The 12249-nt window shown below is 45.5% G+C and overlaps 1 protein-coding gene across 2 annotated transcripts in view; it reads left to right on the forward strand.

Annotated features, from left to right (window-relative positions):
• The window catches only part of LOC138205134 (protein jagged-2-like), a 48608-nt gene that overhangs the window by 10939 nt on the left and 25420 nt on the right, over positions 1-12249 (forward strand). For both annotated transcript variants that reach the window (XM_069160860.1, XM_069160861.1), the window contains exon 3: positions 7216-7273. In XM_069160860.1, the coding sequence (XP_069016961.1) occupies positions 7216-7273 (58 nt within the window). The remainder of the gene's footprint in view (positions 1-7215; positions 7274-12249) is intronic.

A 12249-nucleotide genomic window follows, 5' to 3' on the forward strand; every position in this document is an offset into this window, starting at 1 on the left:
GAGGAGCGGGAGGAGGAGGGGGAGGGGGAGGAGGAAGCGGAGACGGAGGAGGGCAGCTGCGTCGGGCAAAATGTCCGCAGCGGATTTGAGCGGCGTTTGCGTAAGGCCTCTCTCGCGCTGCTCGGAGAGGATGACCGAAAGAAGGCCGGAGAAGGATCCATCCTGGAGGTCGTTCCGGCCGTCTCGGATCTTCCGCGTCCAGAATCTGGGACTCGAGTTCCAAACCCGGTTTAGATACCTCAAATTGTTTAAAGACCGCGATTTTTAAAGTCTCCGCTCATTTTTTTATATTTTTTTTAATAATAATCGAAAAGTGCGTCCTTCAAATGCAACACTTATGTGCAGAAAGAAATCATTCTTCAGTTGAAGTGTCCACACAGACACCCTGACCTTCGATTATCGGGGTTCTGAAATGGACGATATTGCGCCGGGAGGCGGTGATGTAGGGCAACTCGTAATACATTTTCCACTGGCAGGGATCAAATCCCAGTCCACATGCTCCCTATTCAGAGCGGGGCACCGACTAATCATCTTCACTATCAAATCATTCCAGTCAGGATTATAGTTGGGTATTAAACTTATTGATTTATATCGATATCGGCACAAATCGGCATTTAAGTTCTGTAAATCCTCATGCTGGAGAAGCTCCACATTAACATTTGACATTTTCATTTTCTAAATTATGCAAAAACGGTGAATCGCTCGTAATAGTATGAAGACATTTTTCTGTCTATCAACTCGTCTTTTAGACTTTAGTTCTGTGGCATTTTTGCATCAAGCACGTCATTTAAGAAATTCTGCTGATATCAGGTGTCTGAGGTGGAGTTGAAGTTTCTGTTGTCGTCCCATTTGACTCCTTCTGTTGCCCTGAAAGCTTCCTTGCCGCCTCTTCTCACACCTCTGGAGCTGCATGGGACTCAAACAAACACCTTTTTTTTTTGACCAATGAAATGTCTCTCTGGCAACGTCTCGAAGTTGGTCGGTGGTGAAAAACCTCCAGTGAGTCACTGCGGACTTTTACGGTCCCGGTCGGTCTGAATTTGGCTCTTCGTCCCACATTTCCAGCAAAACACTGCACATAGGTGCCTAACATAGGCACAATGATAATAAATACTTTATGTATGTTCAAAACTAAAGTGCTTCTTCACAAAGAAGGACAATAGAAGAGAATCTGAGTTCAAACTCGGCGTCGACGAGTTAAATTACAAATGCCGCAGTTAAAAATAAAGATCGGATAATAAATTAAAGCAAACGCATGAAGGAACCAATAAAATATTTACAAATATTTGTTCTTTTTCATTTTTCTTTTTATTTACGGGTTTTTGAGGATTTCACTGCTGCTGACATCACTATTCTGCACCAATAAAGATAATAAAACGAATTGTGGTTTTGTACCCACATTCATATACAGTGTGTGCAGCAGCTGTGTGAGCGGATGCTGCAGATTCCCAGTTGCAGCACCTCATTGCGTTTGATGAGGAGGTCATACAAAAAACAAACAAAAACAAAAACGCGATGATTGCCGCACTCGCCCTGCCTGCTGCGACGCTCGGCTTCGACGTCTTAAGGGACAAACGAAAATCACAGAAACGAGCCCGACGTTAAAAGAAAGTTGCTCCCTGAACGAGCTGAAAAATGGACCGTGGGCATATTTCAACCTGCAATATTGAGAGGAAACATTTTGCCGCAGATGAAGGATTTTCAAGAAGTCCCGCTTCTTTATCGGTTCCGTCCTCACCGATGGATTTCGAGGCAGTGTTTCCCCCCCCCCGTACACCATCGATTGAACCGCGGAAGACCGATTCACAGAATTCCTGCCCCGTCGCTGGAGGAGCCTGCGTGACCCGGAGCGACAGAAATAGCTTTTCTGCGCGTTTGGTGTGGGAAAAGTGAATTGGGTCATTTCACCGTTCCGCAGCTCCGTATAAAAGACCTGATTAGATTAGCTTTGATTAGCTTTGCCGTCTGAACGAGGGCCTCCTCTGGGGAGGGGCTGGCGCAGCGAGGCCTCCTTAGAGAGACGGCGGTGGTGGGGGAGGGGGGGGGGGCTCCTCCTCGTTAATAACGTGCTAAATTAACCATCCGAGCAGCTCTCTGCCGGGAGCGACATGTTTTATTCATGTCAATAGACTAACAGGTGTGACGTGACAGGTGTTGTCGCCGCTTCCACCCCCCCCCCCCCCCCCCGGCCCCTCCCCCTCTCATCACAACTCTGGTAAAGTTGTTAATTGGGTCTCGGGATTTTATTATTCTTTTTTTTCATTAAGAATTCCCTGCTGCTGCTGCTGCTGGGGGTTTTCAATTAAAGGAACATTCCACTTGATTTTAATCCACCTTCGACTATAAAACGTATGATTACGTTTCACATGTTTGTGATGCAACGCTCTTGGATGTGGTTTTACACTGAACATCCTGTTAATTAAAAAAAAAAAACAGCGGCTTTCATATTGAAACAACCTCTTGCAGCTAAATTCTTATTTCTTTGTCTCTTCAGACATGGAGGCTTTTGTTGCCGCCATTAGCTCGCTAATTCGGATTGTTTAAAGGACATCAGAAAGAGCTGTCAATCATCCTATCCAGATATAATAACCAAGTTTTATTTATCAATGACGACGACTCCCGAAGCTGATGAAAAATAATTGTATTTTTATACTTTTATTTATATACATATATATATATATATATATATATTTTGTTGTCGGTTTAATATCATTGGCTCTGCTTCGGCTTTTATTGACGTTTGATTTGTCAGCTCGATCTAAAATCATCACACCCACTGTAATCCAGAGGTTCTCCAGATGACTGAAATCGAGACTCTGCGGTTGAAGGCAGTTTTTTTTTTTTTTTTTTTTTTTTTAATACAGGAAGTCCTGAATACATCGAGAAATCAAGTGAAGGTGACTCTGATTATACGTGCTGCAGCCGCTGCACTTCTGTGTGGAAGAAAAGCTTCATTAGCATGTATAATCAACAACACTCGGAGGGCGTGGGGCGGCTCCAGACTGTACAGCGTATTCTCGGCAGAGCCGTGTGTCGCTGGCGGCTGTTCCTGCCGAAGCAGTAATTTATTCATTGAACAGGTGAAGGCGGCGAGAGGTGGGCTGGTTTCTCCTCGCCTAATGAAAACTCAAATCCCTCTGACTCCTGTAAATTGGTTAGGAGGTGTCAAGTGTCTCCCAACACACCCTCACGCTCCCCCTCGCTCCCACTGCGAAACCCCATATCACACACACACACACACACACACACTTGCACACTCGTAAAGAGTCGACTCATAAGGTCGTCTGACTGCAGACAGCGGGGACGTGACACTTTGATCCTCCAGCTCCTGTCCTTCAAGGACACGTATGCTGCACGCAAAGACACACTTCATCTCACACACACACACACACACACACACACACACACACACACACACACACACAGACTTAGATATCTGTATACGCAGACACACAACCCACGGTGGTGTCGGGCTGCTCCGAGGCCGTGGGACAGCCCCCATCTGTCCGGGAGCCGGTGGCGGTGACATTTAAAATTGATTACAAAGGGGGAAGATTGATTATGATGACGTCCACTCGCGTTCACTCATCGCAGAGTTACGGCGGCTCGCCGGGCTCATAAATCACTGCTGCGTCGTGGGGAGCTGTCGGAGGGGAGGCGGGTCGGATCGGGGGGGGGGGGGCTGCGTTTGGCCTCGGGTTTGGGATTATCAGAACGTTCAAACTGCAGACTTTCTCAAATCAGATGTTTAGGACGGACTCGTGGGCAGATCGGATTCGCCGTCCGGACATCGCCAACCTGTCCGCGTTTGGTTGCCGTGGCAACGCCGCACGCGCCGCCAACGCTTCCGACCTGCCGGCACGGGAAGTGTCAGCAGACGGTTTATTTTCGGCTGCCGTCGGCGGAGCGTCGGTCGCCGTTGTCCTCCGCGGCGACACAATCTACGCTCTCCGTTGGCGCTCCGCTTGCGGCAGCGTAGGTTCCGCTGGCTCCGTCTCTTCTGCCGTCGATGGCGTCGCAACGCGAGAAATCTGAGGTTCGAATCCAGGAGGCGACAACATTTTTCTCAAGGTGTTTATTGTTTCCAAACCTCAACCACGTGATTTTGCTAAAGGTTTCATTTTCCTGTGAGTCACACGGCTCTAAGCATGCCGTAGGTTTCAATTTCGTCCACGACAGGAAAACGTGTAACTTTCACACCTAGACGGGGCGAAGCAGAACCATCCCTGCGTGTCTATTTCACGTTTTGCCGTGATACTGTTTTTTTTTTTTTCCTGTTCAGACTTTCAAAAATCAATCTGAATATGGCAAAAATCTGATTTGGGCTGGCAGTCTGAACATTGGTGATTTACACTCGTTCAACGTTGTCAAATGTGAGCTTTTGTTGCTCCTGTTGGTATTACATTCATGTAAATGTCATATTTTAGGGTTCTACTATTATCTGGAGATATCTTCCTGGACTGTGGCCGCTTTCTGGTGTTCTACTTTCCACATTATTGTGAAAATAATCAGCACACTCATCAAAAACGATTATTAGTTGCAGCCCCAGTTGACTAATCGGGACTGACAACCCTTTCGGAAGTGCCTGAAGAAACGCAGCTCCATCCTTGTAATTTTGAATGATGATGGCTGATCGTAAATTGTACAGCTGTAAGCCTACAGTCTGCCTGTAGTGAACCAGGTGGTTCATTTAATTGTTGCGTTTACAGTCTGAGGAGTGAAATTTGAGACCGCAGCCCGTCCCCGTGTCGTCCTCATGTCGTCTCAGCTGCGTCTCCCGCCGCATCCCGGCCCGGCTGGGCCTCGCGGTGATGCTGTAACACATCTTTACGCTCTCCTGGAGGGAGGGGGACGGGTGGGGGGGGTGGTGGTGGTGTTGAAATGCTGCTGTGAGTGCATCTGGCTTTCTCTCTCTCACTGTGGAAGCTCATTACAAAGACACTTCGAGGCTCAGAGAAACCTGCCCGAAGAATCTGCTGGGTTCATTTTCACACATTTGATTTCATTTTGGATTCAGTCCGAGAGCCAGAAAGTGGCTCAAAACTCGGTCTATTTCAAATTCAAGATAGTGGAAACCAGATGCATTAATTGGGTTTGGAGGAGAGGAGAAGAAAGGAATGGATGACAGGGGCTTTAAACTTTTATGTACCCATATACACATTAATTAAGTTCCTCTTCCTGGTACTTGCTCGACTCTATTCAACTCTGCTCGCTTTCGGCACCAGGTTATTTTCTGGATTTCCTCTTCCACTGCAGATATACTCGTGTTCCTCCGAAACACAACTTCTGAGCAAACACCTGAGGACCAAAGAAAAAAAAACCTAAAAAAACAGCAGATCCGTCTGAACATGAGCAGCTTTTAACCCTCGTTAGTGCTGAAATTATACCAAATTAATTCCATAGAAAAAGTATTTGCCCACACTTTTGAAATTGGCTTAATCCTGTAAGCCTATTATCAGGCAGACCTGTGAGCATGTATCGGTTTTGGATGTTTTCTTTATTCTATGATTAACTGGAAATGAAAATACCTATTAGTCGGAGCCATAATAACCGTATAACATTCAATTCGTTTGCCCTGGGGACCAACCTGCTTGAACGCACGCTACAGCAACTACAAGCATCAACAACATGGCACCACCACCAAAAAAAAGTACCCTGAAATTTCCTTTAAAGCACATAAAGCCCTTCACCTTTGTGTTTCATGTTTGCGTCTCCTCTGTGTCTCTAATCTCTCCCAGCGGCACTTTGTAACCTCCCCTGTAATCTTCCCTGCGAAGCCCCCTCCGTCACACCGAGTCACACTTGGGTCATGGGAACTCACAGCTGCTCGTCCGGCCCCATGCAGTTGACGGACAGCGAGCTCCGTCTCCGTTTGTTTGCTGATGCCTGTGAAAAAAGAAGGGAAAAAGAAAGAAAGGCAGCGCACCTGAAACAATCCGGAGTTTGAGTTTGTTGCTGTGGGACGGCGGCGTTCCTCTCCGCTGGAAAGTAGGACATAGTGTGCAGGCATGCTGGGCCTTTTTTTTTTTTTTTTTTGCACACAAAACACGCGTAACACCACATCTTAGGTCTCAGTGCTGTGTGACAATCAGTGTAGCTGCGGTGTTATTGAACACAGCTCTCCAGTAATCCGGCAGTGTTAACGCCAGGAAGTGCGTGAAGGTTTTATTAGGGGTCCAACTTTAAACTACATCTGGATGCTTTATGTAGAACTTGTGTGTAGTCTGGTTGTTTTTTTTTGACCAACAGCTCTGCTTGTATTCAAAGTTAAGCACCGTTCATAGTTTTGTGGTTTTATTCCTCAGAAGCCTTCCCTTAATCAGGGGGCTTTGCAACTACACTGTGATTTATTCAGTCTTAACATTCACGCAATGCATCATTTGCGATATTTTCTAACTGAGGTTAAAAAAAAAAAGAAGGGTTAAACATGCTTATATTCCTTTCAGCGGTATTTCAGATTTAACTCTATTATCCAAAAATCTGTTCAGACGAGCTGCTACTCGGTGGTCCAGTATACAGTTTAGGCTCACTCGTTAAAACATGTGGCCTTTTCTTGAGCATCTCTGGTCGCATCATTTGCATAACTAGAAGGATATTCAAGAGGAGATGGGGTCAGACCATCCCTGGACTGCCTCGAAGTCCTTCCTTGAGAGCTTGAACTGCGAAAAGAACTGAAAAAATACATGCTGCGGATAAAAAGATGCAAACACTGGGAGGACGACTGAGAGGATGAATCCCTGCCTGAGCCGGAGATGACGCCGGAAAACTAGATTATTTGTATTTTTTTCTTTTTTTTTACTCTAAAACCCTAATTATCATAATAAAAGTTACGTCGGGTAAATATGAAAAGGACGTACGTTGTCGGTGTTTTGTATTTTTTTTTGCCGGGTGAATGTTTTGTTCTTGGACAGAACAGCGGCTTACACTTGTTAACCAGCCTCGGGCACACGGAGGATAATCAGTGACAGCAGTGTGGGAACGAGACGCATTTTCCCACCGTTGCAGTGTGTGTGTGTGTGTGTGTGTGCGTGCGTGCGTGCGTGCGTGCGTGCGCAGCACTCATGTGAGTCTGTTTATGAGTGACGGAGGCTCATAACTGTGCATGTCTACGTCTTGCAGTGTCCAAGTTTCAGCAGGAGTGTGTGCGTGTTTCTGTATTACTATGGCCCTGAGATAACCTTTGACCCCCCCACCCCTCTCCTGTCTGTGTTTCAGCGGGCGTACACTGTGATGGTGGAGGCGTGGGACAAGGACAACGGCACGCACAGCAACGGTAAGACAAGAGTTGTGTCCTTTTCTACCTGCCCTAGCCCTACGTTTGGCCACAGTATTTTTTATTTATTTATTTATTTTTTTGCCTTGCAGGTTTTTCTTTGACACAAAATCCAGATCGGTTTGCTCGAGATCTCGGGTCGAGTTTATGATCTTCCACCCTCGTTGTAAATGTGTAGTAGATGAGGGGGCATGTCGCAGCACCCGAATGTGCTTGGCATCATAACCTATTCAACAGTTCGGAGCACGCCAGTTTCTCCATGAGAACACATACCTGAGAAGTCGTCAGGGTTGACCGTGTGAACCGGGAGCGATGGATCTACCTGTAAATTTGGTTCTAACCTGCCGGTTGCCTGTACACGCTCTTTTTCTTTTCTTTTTTCTTTTCTTTTTTGGGTGTACAGCTGTATCCTGTTTACACATGCTCCTCTGATCTCAGTGATTTTTTTTTTTTTGGCTTTGTTTTCCAACACCGCTGGGAGGAAGAAAGGTTAATTGAGGAATGTTGGGAATAGCCGCTCTTCCTCCGCACGGTACGACTTGAATATATCTGCCTCACCTCACATTTTTCTTTGGTGTCGCAATGGGCCAAAATTGTGGCTAGCACTCGGTACTTTTTTTTTTGGGGGCTAAAACCACAATTGTTTTTGGGTTTTTTTCTATTCGCCGGACTACTTGATAAATTCCAACCCTCAAAATCCCAATCTTGGTCAGTTGAGGAGGTTCTTCTGTTTGGTTGTTTTTGAGAGGATCCAGCAGGTGCTTGTACCACCCAGCTCCACTGAGAGAGGTGTGTCAGCAATGGGAAATAAAATCCAGAAAAGTGCCGAAAGCGAATCGAGTTGAGCCTCCAGATTTGTCTAACGTTGTATTACATGCAACATGGACAGTAAATATCTCCAAACAGCTGTTAAAGTCAGATGCTTTAAAGCTGAATTGCCTCTAATCATCGGTTGGAAATCCCGTCAAGCCAGGTATATTTTTTTTTTTTTATATCAATTTCCTTCTGCCGAGCCAGTCTTCAATGAAACGTCATCCAAAAGGGGTGCACCGTTATCACCGTTTCCCCCATTACTCATCGATGTCTTGCACGCGTTTATCTTGGCGGTAAATGTTTCCACAATCTAATTTCGTTTCAAACATCCCGACACCTTCGAGCGTGATCTCGAAGGAGGCCAGACGGCGAGCGCCGCTCCCGTTGCGAAAGTGGATGACTGAAATGAAAGGAATGGGAGGTGTGTGCCATTTTTTTTCGGAGGTTATCGCTGCGTCTGAGCATGTCTGTTTCATAATGACATTATAGAAAATGAGCAGCCATCCCAAAATCAAAAAAAAAAAAAAAAAACGTCCTGTGAGGAGATCCGAACTGTAATTGACACGTAGCTTCTCCGAGCTCCTCTGCCACCGCCTCGCCCTCTTCAGGTTCACTCGGGCTGCTTTTCGGGCTCTCCTCTATATTAAGCCTGTGAGAGCATTGCCTTGTTAAGCCATTAATTACAGTCCCTTACTCCCCCCCCCCTCCTTCCCCACCACTCTGATGTCTGTCTCCTAATTAGCATCCCCGGCAGCTGTCCGGCTACCGCACATTATCCCGAAACGCACCGTGACAGGCCCGGCATTACAGGCCCGACATGCCGCAGCCTGGACGGACGGTGGCGGGACGCTTTAGTCGTTTAACCTGTAGACGTGAGGGTGGGATGGCTGGAAAGGATGCTTTATTTATCCTCGCGGGGGAGAGGGTGGGGGGGGGGGGGGGGAGATCAGAGGCACTGACAGGCGGGAGGTGCTGACATCTCGATCACTACGTCCCGTCTCGAAGGCTTCTGGACGGCGCGTTTGAGCTCCGAATCTGTCAGTAGGTCTCTCAGCAGCCAAGAGAAACGCTTACCCGGCTTCATCGTGAGTCACTCTGGGCAAGCTGTAAATATACATTTCATTATTTAATAAGCAGACAGCCTCCACGAATGTATTTCCAGAGTGTCCTTTGTGTTTTTCTGCCTCACTTTGGGATTTCCAAAATGTTTTTGTTTTGGGGGAATTACTTTGGACGCAAGTCAGAGAGCAGGCAAGAACCTGTTAGCATCCAGCTGTGACTGTTACCTGCAAGGTGGAGCCAACATTAGTGATATTGTCAGATAATTAGAGAGAGAGAAAGAGAGAGTTGTCACCTGTCCAGGTGTGCATCGGAAAAACAAAATCCCAAAGAAATCGAGCAATGTCCCAGTCATGTATTGTTTTGCCCGAGAGCCCGACCCGAGTCCTCTGATTGCCTGCCAACACAAGTGATTACAGTGCAGCGTAGTTTCGGTGCCTACAGTATGTCAAAGTTGCTTTTAAAGTAACAGCGTCAACAAACTACGATGCAGTTCAAGTGCAGCAAACGACAGCAGGACTTACAGAAATAATGCAGAAACATTTAGTCAATGAATAAAAAAAACATCTGTTTGTGGATAGAAAATTACAGATTTAGCATTATAGGTTATTTTCATGATCATTTAATCTGCTGGATTTGATTCAGATTCGGTCTTCAGAATGTCAGAAAACAGTGAAAGTGGCGTAGCATAAAATCTAAAAGGAGAGAGAAACTGTTAGCCCGTCTCGAAGACACCAACACCTCTCACGTTAATCGAGATGTCGTTCAAAGACATCAGAGTTGTTCTGTTCCCTAATTGTCAAACTCCCCCTTTAAAAATGACTTCCCGAGCAGCAATCAACACCAAACAGCGGCGTGATGTTCCAACGCGGCTCAGCATGTGGGTGAATTTTCCGAAGTGAGTTTCAGCTGGGGCTGTGTGTGTGTGTGTGTGTGTGTGTGTGTGTGTGTGTGTGTGTGTGTGTGTGTGTGTGTGTGTGTGTGTGAACAGGTCTGGGCAGCAGGTTGGAGAGGAGGCCCTCGGGAAGAAAAAAAAAAAAAAAAAAAAAAAGACGGCCCTGCGAAGGCTGTTTATGCTTCAGGAAGCCCCCGGCCTGCCTTTAAAGAACAAAACAGACATGGCGGCAGAACAGAGGGCCGGAGCTGTTGGTGGAGATAAACCGATACCATCCGTACCGGAGAGCTTCGCACATCACATTCCAGTTAAAAATGTGGTGATGATCCATATTTGTAGCCATTTCCCAAATTGAACACAATTTTGTGTGTCTTAAAGAACCACAGAGCTCCATTGTTCTCCAAAAACGATTATAAACACATCAGTGAGCCACACTGTTGCACTGGGGGCACATTTTCTTTCATTACAATGAAAACAAACTCCAGTTTAGTTTTATTAAATCCAACATGCATCATCCTGCTAGGGGAAATACTGACTAGAGCACCAAATTTGGATTAATCCGCCACTGAAAATAGTCCCTGAGAAACCCACATCTTATTATTTAATTGTTTAAAAACTACAAGCGTTGCGAAGCCTTTTTTTTTTTTTTTTTTTTTAAATACAAACTATACATGGTATTTGTTAAGTGTTTTATGGATTGAGTTATCATGCAACAGGCCTGGATCTTAGAGCCCCAGACAGGTTGGAGACGTAGGAAAGTGTTGAGACGTTGTTGGTTTTGGTTGATTCGTCGAACTTGTTGACAACAACCGCAAAACAAAACAAAAAAAAAATGTTGGCAAGAAAACTGCAGAATATATCCAGATTTCTGTCCCAGTAACACAACACTGAGAATGTAAACATGTACAGTATTGGAAAAGTAAAGTGGTATCGGAGTTGATGTCAGCAGTGAAAATGAGGTGATTTACATTTTTACTGCTGAGAAGTGGCTGCGAGTGTGTCAAGTTATATCCTGCAGGAAAAAGATTTATGATGCGCTTTTGGCAATTGTAGGACAGAATTTGAAAGTCGATCTTTTTTTCTTTTCTTTTTTTTTTTTTTTCCCGCCTTGTACCTGACTCATAGCCTTGACTCGAGGTCAGAGTTCAACGCTGTTACAAGCAACAAGCTGTAAAGAGGTCAAAGGTCAGAGTTCGCAGCCGCCATACAAAGCACTCCTGTTGCATCGCAGCTTGTTTGGCCCTTGGCTGAAAAACTAAAGCTGTTGGACAAACCGGCCGCTCTTTGTTTTCAAAATGAAGTCCTTCCTTCTTTCTGTTTTTTCAAAGCACGGCCCGTCGTGTTGCTCTCGACTCGATCAGCTGCTCGGATCTAAAAAGACCCTCGTTGTTTATATAAGCCGGTTTTAAATGGCCCCCTCTCTCCTGCTCTCCCTGGTAACAACGGCCTCTCTTAGCGTGTCTCCTCCACGACAGTAGGGAGCTCATGATTGGTCTATATTTTTATATCTAATTGCTGGAGATGAACAGCAGTGAGTGGAGTGCCTGGGTGTTTCAGGTGGTGGGTGTGGGACTGAAATCTGTGGCAGTGTGTTAACTCACACTGAGACTCTGAAAATTAGGACAGTGTGAAAATGGATTCTCGCCGTCTTATCTTTTTCAGTCTTTTTCTACCGTTTCAAACTTCAGCAATTACGCTCACGATATTAAGAAAGAGCTAAATTTCACAAACACTAAAACACTGGAGACAATTTCTTTTGTTGATGACACAGTGAAGACCATAAAAAAAAAGACATTATTCCAATGAACATAGTGAACATATATTTTTTTTAGATGTCTTCTTTTAAAAGTTTGTTGTCTCATTAAGCTTAACATCCTGATACCTTGTTTCAAAAAATAACTCGGGTCAAATATGTTGAACTCCAAATGTCGAAAATGTAATATACTTGCATAATCCAGTTAATACCTGCCTGCCATCCACCTGGCTGCAGTCCAGCGGTTTAATTCACTATCAGGAGAATAGTACAGTGATTCTATACGTATACCGTCGGGGGGGGGGGGACGGATAGATGCAAAATTGTTTGGCACATTGACAACTACTGAGGTGGGGACACATCTGCGGGAGTTGAAACCTGAGGGAAATAAATGGAAATGTGATGGGAAATACAACAAAAACAAAGCAGAAGAAGAAAAAGATTGTCGTCAAGGCA

Source organism: Embiotoca jacksoni, unplaced genomic scaffold, assembly GCF_022577435.1.
Source record: "Embiotoca jacksoni isolate LCO1_2020_lvr unplaced genomic scaffold, fEmbJac1.0.p SCAF_27, whole genome shotgun sequence".
NCBI lineage: Eukaryota > Metazoa > Chordata > Actinopteri > Embiotocidae > Embiotoca > Embiotoca jacksoni.